Source organism: Anolis carolinensis, chromosome 1 (genome assembly GCF_035594765.1).
Source record: "Anolis carolinensis isolate JA03-04 chromosome 1, rAnoCar3.1.pri, whole genome shotgun sequence".
NCBI lineage: Eukaryota > Metazoa > Chordata > Lepidosauria > Squamata > Dactyloidae > Anolis > Anolis carolinensis.
In genome coordinates, this window is record NC_085841.1 from 84,394,346 (window position 1) to 84,415,095 (window position 20,750).

At 37.6% G+C, this 20,750-nt stretch overlaps 1 protein-coding gene across 1 annotated transcript in view; it reads right to left on the minus strand.

Annotated features, from left to right (window-relative positions):
- The window catches only part of pex7 (peroxisomal biogenesis factor 7), a 78,567-nt gene that overhangs the window by 2,268 nt on the left and 55,549 nt on the right, over positions 1 to 20,750 (minus strand). Inside the window, exon 9 of the mRNA XM_003223304.4 lies at positions 11,573 to 11,672. Coding sequence (XP_003223352.1) covers positions 11,573 to 11,672 — 100 coding nt within the window. The remainder of the gene's footprint in view (positions 1 to 11,572; positions 11,673 to 20,750) is intronic.

The following is a 20,750-nucleotide window of genomic DNA, read 5'->3' on the forward strand; positions in this document are numbered from 1 at the left end:
GTGTGATGTATTTTCAGATGATGCGCGCAGATCCCAGTAGGGTGGGCCTTTTGCAGTTGGCAGATCATAATTTTGTCAATGTCTGTTGTTTCCAAATGCTGGCTGAGATCTTTTGGCACGGCACCCAGTGTGCCGATCTCCACCAAGACCACCTGTACTGGTTTCTGCCAGAGTCTTTGAAGTTCAATCTTGAGGTCCTGATAGCGGCTGAGTTTTTCCTGTTGTTTTTCATCTATTCAACTGTCACCTGGTATGGCAACATCATCATCATTATTATTATTAGGTTGCTGTGAGTCTTTCGGGCTGTGTGGCCATGGTCCAGAAGTTTTCTCTCCTGACTTCTGGAACATGACCACACAGCCCGAAAGACTCACAGCAACCCAGTGATTTTGCCCCACTTTTTTCTCTCCACAAAGAAACTCAAAGCGGCTTATTAAGTTACAACTATAAAATATCCTAAGGATGAGTGCAAACCACACTGTATGCTGGGCAGGGGAGTTATTAAAACTATACTGGAAATATTGTGATCATTTGAAGGGAGAATCAAAGTTAAGGCTGATACTTTAAATACAGACTAACATTTAGTTAATATATTGTGAAGATAATACATTAAGATTTATAATTGTCTGATGAATTGTTCTGCTGAACAATTTTTTTCTCTGTATAGAGAAACATAAGATTCCTGCCAACCCATTCATTCGGCCATCCATGGCTTATTTTTTTCTTGAACAGAAAAAATGCATGCTGGGTCTTTTTCTACCTATCATAATCAGGAGTGAAAAGGCAACTAACTATCTCTCTTCTAGGACACTCTGATATCAAGAGGAAACAGCACATAAGACACCATCTGCAAAATCCCTGGGGAATTCCCACCTGTGATCAATTTAATTAGCACCATGCAGAAGCTTTTGAACACGAATATAGTTATAAGCATTTCACAAAATCAAAGGGAAAGCAAACAAGGTTTCTACAAAATGTAGACTTTCGAGAACTAGTTTGCATAATTCAATCCACCTTTGTTTCTGTTTCTGATAGTACATGGAAATAACCAAAGTGTATCATAGCAAACACAGCAAAGAATAAACATCATTAGGAAATCATTCTGAGGAATATTTGTGAAGCCTGAAAGACTATAACCAATCCTCAGAAGACCGAATGTCATGCGTCATTAGGAATTTCCAGAAAGAGCTATGTATAAATCTGAAAATTTCCAAGAGGGAGTATGAATACAATTCATTACATTTTTATCAGTATTTGCTTTTTAGATATATAGGCCAAGATAGTTTAGTGGATAATATCACCATTATTCAGACTTCTGAGGTAATGTAGTCATGCTTTTTTGCACAAATGAAATTTTCCAAAAGTATTGAAATGAAAACTAGTATCTGCTCTTTCATAACTTTGTCTAGTAAGAAGAACTCTATCTACCCATCCATTCATTTGTGGTCTCATGTACAAGAATTAAATAAATGAAGATTTACATTCCCCATCTTGATTTAAGTCCTGCTAAATGCAACAGACTTTAAATGTTCCAATGATTCTTCCACATCATCAGCTTTAATTAACTGGATTAGGTTGAATTCCTCAAAACGGTTTTTATCTGAGAATGAAAGAATGTAGAACTACATTCACGAGATATAAAGGAACTGGTTGAAGAGTGTACAACTGGAATAAGGAGGACGATTTCCAGGGAAAGGTCTAGGACACGATTATAATTAATCAATTGTTAATATTATCAGTTTTCCAATCTTTTATAAATATTTCTATTATTATAATTTTGTATTTATATTTTATTTATAGTTATAACCTCATAAATGCCACAGTATTAACTCTTTATAATTATAAATGCAATCGTAAAAATACAAATTGCTTGAGGATTAGAATGAATGGCATGGGAAATTATTTTCATTATTAATTGCTCTTTGTTTGCTTAATTTATTATAATAAATTAGCTAATGTCTTGTCATACTCATTAAAGAATTTCTACACTGATCACAATACTATAAACAGGGTAATTGTAGCATATCTATTTTTGTATAATTGATTTTTTAAAAATCTGGATTAAGACTTTTTAAGCATTAGAAAATACAACAGAAAGAAATGCACACTAAGTTGACTTCTTTGGAACCTTTACCCAGAAATCATCTTTTAGGCTGTGAGTCCTTATATTCTTGTTCATTACTATTTCTTTGAGATTTACAAGAAGAAAGGCTGCTACATAACCCATTTATATTTCACTTTCTTTCAAGAGCACTTCTTAAAAGTTTCTGCACTCATATAAATCCACACTTCTCACATCAACTGTGAATGGCATTGAGATGATGAGATTGCTACAAAATACTGTCTATGGGCAGGGGGAGGGGTGGGGAGGGGTAATGTTCCAAAACCTCCAGTGGACACCTGAAAAAAATTGATAATTGCGAAACCTGTATTTTGATCATACCTGGGCTGGAAACATACCATAGAATTGCACCAGAGGACCTAGAGACTGACAAAAACCTCCAGGGATAAATATATTTAGGAGTGAGTGAATCTGTGGATAAAGGGGTTGTAGTGTATAACACTTGAGGTCCAGTCTTTTCTGGATTGCTACTTTTATGTACCATGTCAAGAAATGAATATTTGGGACTTGCAACAAAATTTGCAATCTGGGTTTTTTCTCTCCAGGTTCTTTTGTACAAGGCTTCTGATACTTTTCCATGTGCGACCTTTTTCAAGACCCTAAATATACAGGTATATAAAATAGCTAAATACATTATTTATTGATAATAAATCATAAAAATGTATTTAAAAACAATTATTTGATACACAATTTTAGTATTTATTAAAAACTAATTTGGGTACCCAACATTGCCTGGGTTATTTGAAAAAGTCAATTTTTAATTGTACAAAATACACAAGGTTGTGGGTGAACTACAACTGAAATCATGCAAGGTGGACCCCAAGAAACTCCATCAGTACTTCAAGTTTGTTGTGTTGGGCAAGTATGCTCTGGATGCATCATCGGTGGGATTTAGTGTGCTCTCTGGCTGTAGAGAGACTCTACAACTCTCACTATGGTGAGTCAGTCCCCTCAAACCTCTCCAGTAGGTTGAGTTAGTCATGGTGGTTCTGTGGGCCAAGTTTGGTCCAGGTCCATCATCAGTGGAGATCACAGTTTTCCAGGTTGTGGATGTTGCGGATGAACTACAACTCCCAGAAAGGAAGGTCAGCCCCCCCCCCAAAAAAAACCCCCTCCAGTAATTAAATTTGGGCATATCAGGTCTGTGTGCCAAGTTTGGTCCAGATCCATTGCTGTTTGGATTCACAGTGTTCTCTGGATATATGTGAACTACAACTCCCCCAAATCAAGGTGAATTGCCCCCAAAGACCTCCAGTATTTTTTTGCTGGTTATGGGGGCTCTGTGTGCTAAGTTTGGTCTAATTCCATCTTTGGTGGAATTCAGAGTGCTCACTGATTGCAGGTGAATATATATCCCAGTACCTACAACTTCAAAATGTTCAGGCCAATTCCCCTCAAAGCCAGTATTCAAATTTGTACATATCGGATATGCATGGCAAGTTTGGTTCAGATTCATCATTGTTTGGGTTCATAGTGCACTCTAGGTGTAGGTGAACTACAACTCTTTTAAATCTCTCCAAAGATCTCCAGTATTTTTTGTTGATCATGGGGGTTCTGTGTGCCAAGTTAGTTCCAGGTCCATCATTGTTGGGGTCCAGAGTGCTCTTTGTTTGCAGGTGAACTATAAATCCCAGTACCTACAACAGCTATAAATCAAGGTGAATTCCCCCCAAATCTTTCCAGTATTTTTCTTTGGTCATGGGGGTTTTGTGTGCCAAATGTGGTCCAGGTCTATTGTCAGTGGGGGTCACAGTGCTCTGACTTGATGCAGGGTGAACTACAATTTCCATCATGTGGAGTCAGTCCCTCAGACTCCTCCAGTATGCTTATTTGCTGCTCAGTTCTGCTCTATTTATTATGCAGCCAGAGTTGAAAAGAGTAGGAAAGGGTTAAGGGAGAGGCAGTGAACGGGGTCATGCAAATCCCACATCAATGGAGAGAATAAGGAACACTGGGATGCCTGCTTGTGGTGGAGGAAACCCGTAAAATCTAGGATGAAATTGTCCCCGAATGAAAGCATTCTTTGGGTGGTGGGCCGTAGTGTTTGGGGAGGACATTGGCAGGGTTTGGGCTACATGTTCATGGTGCTCACTATAACCTGCAATGTCATTGGAGGGAGTGCTTTTGGGGGCTCCTCAGAACTGTGGGCAATAGCTGTTTGTGGAGGCAGGAGACTGTGTGTATAAGTGGACACCACATATACACATGCAGATTTCCACTTTTATTATGTGTATAGATGCAAGCAAGTTTTCATAGTAATGAGATGGATGTGGACAGGTTGCTTACCTGTAACTGTTTCTTCGAGTGGTCATTTGTGAATTCACACAATTGAGATGGATGTGCTTGTTTATTTTTGCATTAAGAATTAAATCTTGGTGGAATATTTGATACTGCAGAATATAGAGCATCTTTAACCTTTTTCAGAATTGATCAATATTTAGATTTTTAAATTGTCAAGCTGGAACCACCACTTTTCATAAACGTGTAGTACAAAATGACAGAACTATGTTGGAAATTCTGTTCTAATCCCAAGTCAAAATTTATTGAATGATGGATTTTTTAAGGAAACTCAAGTTTTAAACCTGTGTCACTTGATAACTTTGCAAATCTTGAATTTTTAATAGCAGATGACTGACACGTTCAATTTCAATTGAGTATGGGTTATGAACGAAATTTAGCTTTTTAGAATCAACATTTAAAGAAAAGTATTTTTGAAACTGAAAAGATAGCCATCAACCAAGCCCAGCATTTTTATGGCTTGCTGAACAAGGCAAGCTGATTTTCTTTTTTTATGAAGTACAGCTGAAGCATTTCTACTGCAGAGTCCACTGTAAACACTGCATACTAACGCTCAAAGATTTATGTAAATGTCTAAGCCACTAGGTGACATTCAAAAACCTTTCACTATTGCCAATTTTTTTACGCCCCCCACATTCAGTTATGGTGACCCCTAATGGGGCAGTGACCAACAGTTTAAGCTTTGCTCTAGGCCAGTAGGTATTTTATCTGTTACTTCATTCAATACTCATTTCCTCAGTTTCTCAATTTGTTTCACGTAGCATTAAGGGAGAAGGGGGTGCTATGAAACCTTTATGAAATATGTTTTTTCTGGATTCTTCCATGACACGCAATTTCTTATTACTGGCACACAATGTCTGAGAATGTAGCAGCAAATCAGCCTCAGGGGTTCCCCAAAGATAACATAGATCTCTTCTGGAAGTATGTAGACTTGCACAGCTTATCATTCAAATTAAATTTCAGTAGTTTTCATTAAAGTGAAAATCCCACTTTTGCTATTAAAATGTTTCTGTTTGTCTATATTTATAATGCTATTTTCCACTAATAGAATTAAAGCAAAGAGCCAGTCATTAATTAAGACTTGTTTTTACTGATCTGACAGCTGATTTATTTTTCTGACAGGCCCAAATTAGCTGTTTATCATTACAGTCTTGTTTTACTGTCCAGACCTTTCATAATACCCGAGAGTAATCAGTTCAGTCTTTGGAAATTACCTGAATGACATATTACCTTCTGAACGTTCAAGGTAAAGGGAAGGAGGGATATCTTCCAGGCCTTTAGCAAGTAAGCTAGGATACTGCAAAAGAGCATTTTACTTGGGTGGGTGTGGTGTTCATTGCCTTTTATTGATGAATGAATGTAGTTGTTTTTCAATTTTATCTTTTGTTTTAACTAATCTGGTTCTTTGATTTAATTGTATTTGTTTTGCAAATACAAGAAACTTGGATTCCAAGTTTCTGAGAGAAAAGTGGGAAACAATTCAAATGAGCAAAGAAATACTTGGGTATGTCTTATCCAAAATATTTGGGACTAGAGGTATTTGGAATATTGCATCTACATAATGAAACAAACAATAGCCTTGAATGAAGCTGAAGGAATGGCAGCAGGAAATGGAAGCAAGGCAACAAGGCAGTGAGGTTAGATGGTGGGAGAGGAAGTAATAGTAAAGAATGGGGCTATTAATTTTGTTATAACATGATGGGATTATCAACATCATGAAGCTGGAGGGAACTACAGAGGAGATCCCACCACACTCCGAGGAAGCATATTTCACTGTCAAACAGCTCTTACCACCAGGAAGTTCATAATATTTAGGTGGAATCACTTTTTCTGCCGTTTGAATCCATTTCTCTGTGTACTAGCCTATAGAGCAAGCTTGCCTCCTCTTCAAGAAGACATGCTTTCAAATATCATGTCCCCACACAGCCTTCTTTTTTCCAAGCTAAACATACCTAGTTCCATTAGCAGCTCCTCATAAGACTTGGCTTTTAAAAATCATTTTGGATTGGTTGTTCTTCTCTGAACATGATCCGGAAAACATTAAAAAAACAAAAACAATTACCAGAGAGGTTCAACTTAACTTTAAAGTAGTTGATGAAGACACTGAAATGATTCAAGATGTTCCAGTCAAAAAATCAAAAAAGGCTAGAACTTGAAAGACACCTATGAAGGAACTAGGCAAGATCCTGAAGTATGAAGATATATCATTGAATAGTAAAGTTAGGATTGTCCATGCCATTATGTTTTCTATTTCTATGTATAGATGTGAAAGCTGAATAGTGAAGAAAGTTGATAGGAAGAATCCGAAATTTGGTGCTGTAGAAGAGTTCTGTGGATATTTATTTATTATATTATATTATTTAAGAGTTCTATTGATGCGATAGATTGCTAAAAAGACAAATAATGAATGCTAAAGCAAATCAAGGCTGAACTCTTTCTTGAAGTCAAGATGACTACACTGAGGCTGTTGTACTTTGGACATATCTTGAGTAGACATGACTCACTAGAAAATATGACATTGCTTGGTAACGTACGGTAGAAGGCAGTAAGAAAATAAGAAGACTGCACTTCAAATGGATAGACTCAATCAAAGAAGACACGGACTTGAGTCTGAGCAAGGTTGTTGATGACAGAGTGGCCGTAAGTCGAAGTCAATTTGACAGCAATTATAACAACAGAAATTAGTTACTTCTACTCTCTCTTTTGCCTAATATCAATGGGAACTTATTTTAAGCAACTGTTGATGCAATACAATTCCTTTTCTTTCAAAAAGGTGTTGTGGAAAAGAGGATGAACATTTTTTTAAAAAATAAAAAGGCATTTTAAGTTATCCTGAAAAGAAAAAATACTCTGGAAAAATCTGTTATGCTGTATCATTAGGTAACACATGCTATGATTTTGGAGAAAAAATGAGAAAGTGTTGATTACCTGTCCAAAACACATCCACAGTGGCTGTCAAGATTAGTGACAATAATAATAATAAAACTTTATTTATACCCCGCCACCATCTCCCCAACGGGGACTCGGGGCTGTTTACATGGGGCCATGCCCAGAACAATACAATACAACAGAATATATATATATATATATATATATATATATATATATATATATATATAACAACAAATCATAACACATTGAACAATACAATAAATGATAATATACATTACAGCGCAAAATCAGAAGAACAATAAAAACAAGGGCAGGCCACATGAACACTAAGTTAAAACTCGGGCTGAGAAAGAAATAAGAATAAAAACCACAAAGAACAGGGTCATAAAATAGTGGTGCAATTTAGAGGATAGATATTGGAGGGGAGTAACAGAGAAGATGTATGTAGTAATTACTCTCCAAAAGCACAACGGAAGAGCCATGTTTTCAGGTCTTTCTTAAAGGTTACTAATGTGGGGGCTTGCCTAATAGGGCACTTAAAGGTATTTTGCTTTTACAGTAGAGTCTCACTTACCCAAGCCTCGCTTATCCAAGCCTCTGGATAATCCAAGCCATTTTTGTAGTCAATGTTTTCAATATATCGTGATATTTTGGTGCTAAATTCGTAAATACAGTAATTGCAACATAACATTCCTGCGTATTGAACTACTTTTTCTGTCAAATTTGTTGTATAACATGAAGTTTTGGTGCTTAATTTGTAAAATCATAACCTAATTTGACGTTTAATAGGCTTTTCCTTAATCCCTCATTATCCAAGATATTCGCTTATCCAAGCTTCTGCCGGCCCGTTTAGCTTGGATAAGTGAGACTCTACTGTATTTTCATCAACAGGTTACAGCATAATATACAAAAGTTATAGTTGAATATTTTACATAACAGTTATCTCATTTACAACTATCAGAGACAAATGCCAGATTCATCCATCTGTTTCAAATACATCACTATATTCAACAATTGTTTGCCATAACTTCATAACTGCCTAGCTGATCTTCTAAGGAATCCAATGCAGTTGCTGAAGAAGACATAGCAGTGGTACTAAGCTACTTTATGGGACAAGCATTGAGAATCTTCTTCTCCTCTTCACTACATCTCAAAGTGATTGTGTAGGCAGAGCCCAAATATTGAGAAAGGTCTAGAATTACCTCTAAGTTAGGGCTATGGTCCTGCACCATTAAAACCAGTAATTTGCACAAAATGAAATTATATTTTAAGGCATCTAACCAAGATTTCAGCAGTCTTAGAAATGTTTTTAACAATATACAGTAGAGTCTCACTTATCCAACATAAACGGGCCAGCAGAATGTTGGATAAGCGAATATGTTGGATAATAAGGAGGCATTAAGGAAAAGCCTAATAAACATCAAATTAGGTTATGATTTTACAAGTTAAGCATCAAAACATCATGTTAGACAACAAATTTGACAGAAAAAGTAGTTCATTACACATTAATGCTATGTAGTAATTACTGTATTTACGAATTTAGCACCAAAATATCACGATGTATTGAAAACATTGACTACAAAAATGCGTTGGATAATCCAGAATGTTGGATAAGCAAATGTTGGATAAGTGAGACTCTACTGTACTTTGAAAATTTGAACACTTTCATGTTTTCATATTATTCTGTGCTCTGAAACACCTTTTCCTTCTTACACAAACTTTATTACAAAGAAATTCAAACATCACAATTTAGAAAGTTGATTCATGGTTCATACTTCACAGAACTTCCACAAGACAAATTTCTCGCTCCCCTTTATTCAAAGCAGCTAATCCCTCTTTCAAGATGACAACAGCTATAGAGGAAAAAACAACCTTTGCTCATTTACATATGGTAGCCAGTGCTCTCTGTAGCGCAAGAGCAGGTTTGATGATAACAAGGTACAAAGAATTATAGAAAGGGTTCTCAAGACATTTTCCTTTCCTTATATTTGTATTGAAAGCTGTGCAGTCTTTTTACTAGAGCCATCCTAAAATACCATCATCTCAAACTCTTCAAGATAAGAAAAGAAACAGCCCCTTATTTCTTTATATCTTCAGAGTAACATATTTAGCCAAGAAAAGATGAATTTGGCCGCTGAAGCAAGAGCTGGACTGTTCAACCATCAAATTTAAATGGGAACTATTTATGCTATACAAAATTGAAAATGATGTCTCCGATGCTCACAAAAATCACAAAAAGAACTGCAATTCCTTAAAACGTTAATTCCATAGAAATAATGTTTTTACTTGGTTGATTTTACTGAATGTTGTATGTTGTAGCAAGACCTGCCACTTTATTTATGCCCACTAGCTACAGTTGTTGCTTTCTTTTCTGGAAATTCCCTGCAAATCAGAAGCTATTGCCTTATGGGCCAGAACCAATCCAAAGACCACCGCTTTGAGTAGCGCAGCTAGATTGTGCCATTGTATTTACACAGAGTATTTCAGTACGTTAGAAATATTTAACACTGGATTAGATTCAGATAAACATACATAGAACAGGCATAGTAGAAGCTTGTTTTGATACTACTTCCATTTCTGATGGGCACCCAAAAGTCTTCTCCAAGATTTGTGTAATCTTTCTAAATGGTGTAAGTATATAGCAAATGGTCTTGGAGTTCCTACTCCTGGAGGTCAATACTGCTCAATATCTTGGGATTCTTCAACACCATTTGGCAAGACAATCTGACCCCAGTACCATACCAGGCTATTTAGAGAAGAGGTGGCAGACAAACAAAATTCTACTAGCCTTGATACAAGGGGTCAAATGCTTGAAACTAAACATTTATAAAGCACTAGCTGTGCCCGGCAACGCATTGCTGTGGCGAAGTATGGTGGTATGGGAAATAAAGTATTGAGGAATTGGTGGTAGTTAAGGTAAAGGGTAAAGGTTTTCCCCTGACATTAAGTCCATTATAAATGGGTTATATAGCTGTGTGGAAGGGCCTTGAGTCTACACTGCCATATAATCCAGTTAAAATCAGATAATCTGTATTTTATAGGCAGTGTGGAAGAGGCCTAAGTGAGGCCTAACTCTGCCTGTCCCCTGGGCGGAGCTTAGCCTTCTAACTGGCAGCAATTGGATAAAAACAATTATTCCTCTCCCTCTAATTAGGACCTTATTTTTCTTTTCTTTTTGTTGTATGAACGTAGAGGCATGGATGAGGGGTTGTGCTGCCAAGTTTAGTGTTTCTGGGATGTGTAGTTTTGTTGTTTTGTCCTAGGCCAAAATTTCATTACCCTTTTATATATATAGATAGTTTTATAGCTCTCAAGACAGTAACTACAAGCTCTCAATCCTAAATACAGTGACATATGGGTTTGCAGAAATATGTGGTGATATAGGAATAATTTTATATTTATATATGTTTAAAAAGCATTCATAGTGAGGAGTATTTATTTAATTGTAAATGTTAATGCACATATTCAAGACAGATCATTAATTTCACAATGGACTATGGTCATGCCTGTTTTTCAGAAAGGTTTTATGGGCCAAACTGCTGACATTTCTGCCTTTTACAAAGCCCCCCCCCCCCCCCCCCCAGTAAACGCACTGGGTGAGCTTTGGAAAATCATACACTACCAACCCCAGAAACCCCATGAGAGGGTTGCAAAAGTTGGAAATGACTTGAAGGTACACTGCAACGAACCACTGGAAAAATAAGGCATCTGTCAAAAACACAATCATTTTAAATACACCTGAAATAATTATATCCCCCCTGAAAGTTATAAGAGAGGAAACCACCTCTAGTAACCTTTGCCTGTGGTGAGGAAGTTCTTTCTTTTCAGACAAGCATTTAGAATGCTGATATGATTTTATACAATGGACTAGGTTGCTCTCCACCAATATAAGTTTATTTTTGCTGGTTGATATTTTTCAAAGGTTGTGATTTAACTGATTGTTGTATTTGAGCCTTTTTTGTTATTTTATTGTGTTTTTCATTGCCTTAATTACTTTTTTAAAATCATATTTAATATACAAAATTAACAGTAATAAAAACAACAAATTCTGACTGTTTTTGAGAAGTTCACATCTAGCTAGACTTGATTCTACAGATATATTCATTTTCTAAAAGAAATAATCAAAGTATAGAAATCAGAAGATCCCACAGCTCTTTTTCTTCTTGTCAAGATTTCCAATTCAAGACTACTATGAATGATATAAACAAAATCTAGTTATTTATACATAAACAAAAGAAAAAGTGTTTTCTTTTCTCTTACCTGACCCAAATGATGTAAGCTTAAATCCAAACCACAAGTAAACTCTGTGTGATGCTCCACAGTCTCAAGCAGAGGATCAGTCTTGGAGAAATCCCAGAATCTATAGATGGAAACGAGAATACAATTATGGTAATTGAAAGGCCATTTTAAAAAATGTAATGCTTGACTGCTGATATGCTTGAAGCTGCCAGACGTTTTTAAAAAACCAAACTCATCCACTTTAGAAATGCAATTAATCCTATTGCCACCAGTCTCTTGGCTCATCTGCATAAATAAGTACTTCATTAAGAAAATTTCTCCTTCAGCCCAGTATGGAAATTTCGATCAAAAGAGCTAGCATGATGATCTCCCATTGGGACAGTCTGCAAAACAGTAATCTGGAGCTTCTTTATTAAATAAGTACAGCTTTACAGTACATGAACCTATAAAAAACTGCTTTCTACTGTCAGAACACTAATCCACCTAGACTAGCACAGCCTGTTCCGATTGACAGCAATGCTCCAATTGCTCAGAGATAAAGGCCTGTCATTGAACAACTCAAGAGCTTTTTAAAGTAGAGATACCAACTATTCAACTCAGAGGCTTCTATAGCTTTCCCTTCTCTTGTTTCAGTTATGCTATCAAAGTGAATACTTTAGAGCAGGAGTATGCAATTTCAGATGGGGTTACTTTTTCACCATCCCTGGACTTCTGGCAAAACCATTTTTGATAAACTTTCTGTTTCTAAAAGAAATTGTTCATGGAATGGATAATGCAACATGCAACTTGCTTTAGAGGAGAATCACATATTCCAGGAACTTCTAAAGCAAAAACAAGGGCTGTGTGGCTCTTCAGATCTAATTGCATTGCAACTTTTCTTTCCATCTGTTAACCCATAAATGAAACTCCAGGAGTGAAGTTGGACTTCCTAACAATTGGATCTTCTTCAAAGTGTCATTTGAGGTGTTTTCCCACTGATCATACTACTCTCAATACATATTTTAACTAATGTTTTAGACAATCTGAACTATGGACTTTTTTCTGGTAAAAAGGGTGTTTCAAGGATTCTCAGGATGATCCAATTGAGAAACCTTTCAGATTCCGAGGACCGGATATCAGCATTACTGGGAGCAAAGAAGTTACCTCCAGATAAGATATTGCACCGTGATAGAGCCAACTGTCAACAATTTCCCAATTAACATACATTGCTGGATGCACTTTGGATATTACAACCTGAACATTACCTCTGACTGGGAAAACAGAAATAACTGCATGAATTAGAAACATGGCTGGCTATAAGCAGATGCTTTGCTTTTATTTCTTTACTACAGCAAGTTTCTATATACTACAGAGCAAAGCTTCTTAAACCTGGGGTCCCAACCCCATTTGGGATCCCGTAACTAAATCTGTGGGTTGCGACCGGAGCCTCCCGACCTCCTCCTTGTCATCCCTCCCCACTGCTGCCGCTTTTCCTGCTATGAAAAAGATCAAGATTTAGGCAAACAAAGGCCAGGAAGCTAGATCTCCAGCCAGTCAAGGGAGCCTTGTCTTCTAGCCACATCTCTCTCTCCCTTGACCCTTTCCAAGTAAAGAGCCCAGATTTCCATGAGAAGTGTAAAAAGTTTCGGTTGAGCTCCACCATCCTCTCCTCCATGACAAAAGTACCTTCCTTCCCTACAGACCTCCTTTGGCCTGGGGGGGGGGGGGGGGGACGCAGAAGATCAGCCTGCCTTTTTAGCAAAATTTGCAAAGGCAAAAGCTCGTTTTCTGCTGTTCCAGAGACAAAGACATGGATTCAAATTTCAGGGAAAGAGATTCCACCCAAACATTAGGAAGATTTTCCTGATAGCAAGAGCTGTTCAACAATGGAATATGCATCCTTGAGTTTCTCCTCCTCTAGGGCCCTTTATGCAGAGGCTGGGTGGCAGTCTGTCAGGAGGGTTTTGATTGTGTTAGACCAGCATTTTCCAAACTCTGATCTTCCAAATGTTTTAAACTTTATCTCCCAGAATCCCTGATTACTGACCAAAGCAACTGAGGCTTCTGGGAATGAAAATCCCAAACACCTGGAGGAGTAGCGATTAGAAACCACTGTGTTAGACTAATGGCCCTTGTGGTTTTAATTCAACTCTCATTCTAAGAGCAATGGTTTGACTAGCAGAAATGTTTGACTAGTATAATGATTTGACTGGCTTCCCATGTTACATGTGACTCGACACAAAATCAAATGGGTAAGACAAGTTAAAAGTGGCAAATCCCATAAACACTATAGGCTGAATTTGAAAATATGAAAATAAATTCTATGATGAGGTAATCGAGCACTGTAAAATAAAAAGTAGTATGAAACAGATATACCCCCTTTAGTCGTCCCCCCCCCCTACTTTTTTGTATAGTTTACTCTGGTCCCAGTACTCTTGAGATGCGGAAGAACATAAGCAAGATGACAAAAATGGTGTATTGTAAAGGTTTATAAAATTACTAGCTGTGCCCGGCCACACGCTGCTGTGGCTTAGTCTGGTGGTGTTGGTCAGTCTACATTAGGTTGTATTTATGCTGTGACCTCCACCTTTCTTTATACTCACATTAGTAGTAGTATTTGAACTCTGTTGCCTTCTTCAATTTTTGTGTTGATTGATAATTGCTTGAGATCCCTGTTGTCTTTGGTTTGTTGTTAATTGTGATGTCTGATTCTGCTGAGTGCAGTTTATATTTTTATTGTGGTACAATAGTCTTTTTTTTTTGCCTGTGTAGGTGTTTATTATTATTGAAGGCTGGATAAGTTAGATGCTATTGTATTTTTTTTTGGAGGCCCAGTGTAGCACTGACCGGCCTCTCAGCCTCAGTGCCTGGCTGCTTCTTGCCTGTGATGGTGTTGATTTTTATTGTTGTTGTTGTCATTGTTATTATTGTAATTGTTTTTTTGGAGACCAAGTGTGAATGTAGGGATTGGGGAGGTGGATGAGCACTGAATGGGCTTGTAGCCTCAGTGCATGGCTGATTCTTGCCTGTGTAGGTGTTTATTATTAGTGGGTGAGTGGATGGATAAATGAGTGGATGTATAGATAGAGTGGGTGCTCTCCTTGTTTCCTTTATTCCTATGCTGTTCCCTTTGTCTGCTCTGATCCTGAGCTCCTGATAAGAACACACTGGTCAGAAAGGAGGGTAAATATAACCAGATCAATGGTCTTTCTCTCCCTTTTGCTCTTGGCCTTCCGGGCAGAGAGGGAGGGCTCTTGTCCTTGACGTTCCTTCGCTTCCCTTCCTTCCCTCCTTCCTTCGTTCTATCCGTCCCAGCCTTTCCTGCCTACGGAGCCATGGAATAGAGTCAGTGGGTTGGATGGCAGGGAAAGGGAGAAGGAAGAGGCCTCTAATTGAAATGCATGGACCCCATGCCATGGGGTGCTGGGATTTGTAGTTTGCATCCAGTCCAACCCTTCTTTCTTTCTGTCATGGAGGAAGACTCCACCCAAACCCCTCAGACAGATGGCCATCCAGTTTAGTTGTGTTGTTATAGTCACAATGCATTGTTGTGAGTTTTGTGGGTCCGGATTGTGGTTTTATGGTGTGGTTGTGTTGTTACAACCGAGAGGGAAGGCTTTTGCGTTGTGTTGCCAAGTTTCATATTTCTGGGATGTTTAGTTTTGTTGTTATAGTCACTGTGCAAACAACTTTATCCTTATATCTATATATATAAAATGATAAAGTTGTTTGCGCAGTGACTATAACAACAAAACTAAACATCCCAGAAATACGAAATTTGGCAACACAATGCAAAAGGCTTGCCTCCAGGTTACAACAACACAACCACACCACAAAACCACAATCCAGACCCACAAAACTCACAACAACGCATCATGCGATAACAACACAACTAAACGCCCCAGAAATACAAAACTTGGCAACACAATGCAAAAGCCTTGCCTCCCAGTTGTAACAACACAACCACACCACAAAACCACACAGGACCCACAAAACTCACAACAACGCATCGTGACTATAACAACACAACTAAACGCCCCAGAAATACGAAACTTGGCAACACAATGCAAAAGCCTTCCCTCCAGGTTGTAACAACACAACCACACCACAAAACCACAATCCGGACCCACAAAACTCACAACAATGCATCGTGACTATAACAACACAACTAAACGCCCCAGAAATACGAAACTTGACAACACAACACAAAAGCCTTTTCTCCTGGTTGTAACAACACAACTACACCACAAAACCACAATCCGGACCCACAAAACTCACAACAACGCAACATGACTATAACAACACAACTAAACGTCCCAGAAATACGAAACTTGGCACACAACGCAAAAGCCTTGCCTCCCAGTTGTAGGAACTCAACCACAACACAAAACCACAATCCGGACCCACAAAACTCACAATAACGTATCATGACTATAACAACACAACTAAACGCCCCAGAAATACAAAACTTGGCAGAACAATGCAAAAGCCTTGCCTCCCAGTTGTAACAACACAACCACACCACAAAACCACACTGGACCCACAAAACTCACAACAACGCATCATGACTATAACAACACAACTAAACGCCCCAGAAATACGAAACTTGGCAACACAACACAAAAGCATTCCCTCCCGATTGTAACAACACAACTACACCAGAAAAGCACAATCCGGACCCACAAAACTCACAAAAATGCATCGTGACTATAACAACACAACTAAACGCCCCAGAAATACAAAACTTGGCACACAACTAAACGCCCCAGAAATACAAAACTTGGCAACACAACACAAAAGCCTTGCCTCTCAGTTGTAACAACACAACCACACCACAAAACCACAATCCGGACCCACAAAACTCACAACAACACATTGTGACTATAACAAATACAAAATTTGACAACACAACTCATCCACCTCCCCAATCCCTACATTCACACTTGGCCTCCAAAAAAACAATTACAATAATAACAATGACAACAACAACAACAATAAGAATCAACACCATCACAGGCAAGAAACAGCCAGGCACTGAGGCTGAGAGGCCAGTCAGTGCTACACTGGGCCTCCAAAAAACAATACAGTAGCATCTAACTTATCCAACCTTCATGACCACAACAACAACAATAATAATAAACACCTACACAGGCAAAACAAAAAAAAGACTATTGTACCACAATAAAAATATAAACCGCACTCAGCAGAATCAGACATTACAATTAACAACAAATCAAAGACAACAGGGATCTCAAGCAATTATCAATCAACACAAAAATTGAAGACGGTAACAGACTTCAAATACTACTACTAAGGTGAGTATAAAGAAGGGTGGAGGTCACAGCATAAATACAACCTAATGTAGACTGACCAACACCAGACTAAGCCACAGCAACGCGTGGCCGGGCACAGCTAGTATATATATATATATATATATATATATATATATATATATATATATATATATATAGAGTACAGACATAATTTCCTTTTCTTCATCTCCCATAGCCATATCATTTATAATACTGTAACAAATTAATGGGCAGTACACGTCTGGCATGATAAAGAAAACATTTCTACATATGACTTCACTAAAAGTGTATCTATAGTGTAAAATTAATGCAGTTTGACACCACTGCTTTGGTTCAATGCTATAGAATCATGGGAGGTGTGGTTTTACAAAGTTTTAGTGATCTCTGCCAAAGAGTGCTTGCAGCATATAGTTTCAATGATTCTATTGCACTGAATCATGGCAGTAAAACTGGTGTCAAACTGCATTAATTCTACAGTGCAGATATACCCTAATTTATCTCATTCACTGCCACAAAATATAGTGAAGGTGATCACTACCTTAGATGAATGAATGAACAACCAGTGGCTAGATTGTAAAGCTGCAAGAAAAATTATCTATCTCTTATTGTCATAAGAAAATCACATTGGAAGGCTTTTTTTTGGATGAAGAGCAAGATGAAAAGGTTGTACATAAATACATTGAAGCACAATTCCCTTCTTATTGATCACAGTGTTAGTTCAGTAACTCCTTGATATTTCACTGCTGGGGCAAAGATCAGAACAGTCCTTCCCTACTCCACATACAGTAGTAAAGTGATCTGGCAATTAAATTTTACTTCACCATGGAAATTGGGGCAGACCCATTCAGCACATCTAAGGGCATCAGACTAGACTTTGAGTGCAATCCTAACCCTGGGGAAAAGTCAGTAGTGCACAAGGTCTTCTAATATATGAAAACAGTTTAGTGGAATGCTGTGGTGGGGGAAATGAGCTGCTACTGCTGGTTCCGTCATCACCTAAAGGGGCTTTCTCTAATGGTAAAATCTGTCTATTCTCTCACCTTTTGCCAGTTACCACTTATACACATACAACACACATATACCAGAATCCTTAAAAATGGCATGCAATAAATATAATAGTCTGCTATTTTAACTGAAATAAGATCTTTCACTTGTGTATATTCAATTACATACTATTTGATATACCAAGTTCACCCCCAATGGATTTATATTATCATGCATTTTCTCTTCTCCCTAAGCACTCTGTACATAATGTACACAGCTGGTTTTCCCACTGGAGTGGTGAGCAAAAGACGTCGGTTGCAGAGAGACACTGATCTATGCAAAATTCAATTCAGGAACAGTTCAGGCACACAGTAAACACTAGAAGCTACAGAATGTGTTTGTTTAAGCTGTCTTCATTAATTACTCTGCAAATTACCTGACCAGAATGGTGGCTGCACAATGGGTGTGCTATGGCAACAGCTGTCTTTAGATTCTCCTACTAATAGAGGAACAAGTTTGTTTCCAAAGCACAGAAGAATATACCGATCAAGTACAGAATAGGTAAAGTAGTACAGGAATAGCCGGCTACTCTAAATGAATGCAAGTCTCTGTGAGCAGATGAAATACATCCAAGCATATTAAGAGAACTGGCAGAAGTAATCTCAGAAGCAGTGGCAATAATGGGGTATTCCAGCTGTGAAAGCTTTCAACAATACAATGGCAATAATCTTTGAGAATTCTTGGAGAACAGGAGAAGTCCTAGTAGACTGGAAGAAGGCACATGTTGTCCCCCATTTTAAAAGTGTTATGTTATCAGGTGGGATGGAGAGGATCCAAACAATTATCATCCAATCAGCCTGACATCAATACCAAGAAAGATTATAGAGCAGATAATTAAACACAGTCTGTAAGCCAGGCATGGGCAAACTTCGGCCCTCCAGGTGTTTTGGACTTCAATTCCCACAATTCCCAACAGCCTACCAACTGTTACAAATTGAAGTCCAAAACACCTGGAGGGCTGAAGTTTGGCCATGCCTGCTGTAAGCACTTAGAAAATATCAAGATCAGTACAAGTCAACATGGGTTTCTCAAAAACACATCATTGCCAGACTAATCTCGTGTATTTTTTATTTTAGAGTTATAAGCTTGGTAGATGAAAGGGATGCTATAGAGTAGCATATCTTGATTTCAGTAAGGCCTTTAACAATGTCTCCAATGATATTCTTGCAAACAAGCTAATAAAACATGGGCTAATCATCATCATCATCGTCATCATCATTATTTCTACCCACCCTCTCTCTCCATGGGGACTCAGGGCAGCTTGCAGAAACAAAATGGCAAGCATTCAATGCCAATTGAGGTATCGAAATAAGAAAACAAATAAATAATTAAAACTAACAGTTAAATTGACAGATTAAAATCAACAAATGAATCAACCTTAACAAAAGCATATAGTCAATCAAGCCCCATAAATAACACATTGAAGCAGTTCAGATCTGTATAAAATATAGAAATATATAATATAAAAATATAAAATGTGGGTAGACAATGATACAGTTAGGTAGATTTATAATTCATTGTCAAAATGAACCCAAAGGGAAAAAGTAGCTAGTAGGAGGCCACAGGGTTTTCCCCTGGGCCCTGTACTTTCAATATCTGTATCAATGACTTGGATGGTGGAATAGAGGGCATGCTTATCAAATTTTTGGATGACATCAAATTAGGAAGGGTAGTTAGTATCTCAGATGAGAGGAACAGAGTTCAAAATGACCATAATAAATTAGAGAGCTGAGTCAAAAATAACAAAATTAATTTCAGCAGGGAAAAATATAACCTATTACACTTAGGTAGAAAATATTAAATGCAGAGAAATATGATGGGTAGCAAATGGTCTGAAAATAGTACATGAGAAAGGAGTCTTGGAGTCTTAGCAGACCACAAACTGAACATGAATCCACAATGTGATGTGGCAACTTAAAAATCCAATGCAATTCTAAACTGCATCGATGGGAGTATAGTTTCTAGATTAAGGGAAGTACTACTGATAGGGTTTCTGTGATTTATTGTTATTGCTATAAAAATGATTGCTGCAATGTTACACTTGTTTATCCATTTGTAGTTGACCATTCCTTCAGTTTATACTGCATGGGATAAATGGTTCTCATCCCGTTATTTTAATTTCATAACAATCCATTGGCATAGGTCAGGCTGGGGGTGAGCTCAGCTGGACAGCCATAATGTAGTATTTTGGAGATTACATTGTGGGGGATTATTTACCTCAATGACTAATGTGCAAGTACATTGTTTTGCTGGGAAAGGCAGCGTCCACTTTACTAGAAATGGGATGATCTCACAAAAGCCACAATGATTATTATTTTAATCTTTAAATTGTATTATGCTTTAAAAACTTCAACGAACTATTTCATTGGCATAGCTTTCTTGAGATACATTTGACATTGATATCAGATTGGTACAGTCAACTTTTCTATCAACCAAAGGATAAAGCTAATCCAGTTTCAGGATTAATCAATGCTTAAGAGCCTGAACCTGATTTATCAACTCTGCATAAACAAGATATGTAGTACGTTTTAAACACACATTGTAAATATTGTTTTTTTAAGCTATGTGTGCTGTATGTGGAAAGCATAGTGTCTGCTAAATGTGATAAAAAAAGAGGACAGCATATCAGTACAATTCCATATTTGTGTTCTCAAGAAAGCAAGGACACAATGATATGCCAAATCAATAGCAACCCCTGATGTTATCTAGATTTCATTCCAGTGATTTAGTCAGACAAACAACTGTAGCACATTATACCCTGCAGCACTTCTGTTAAAGGTACTACAGAGTTATTATGAAAGATAAACCTATGTAAATTTCAAATCTGGTGAATGTTGTAATTAATCATATTGATTAGCATTAAT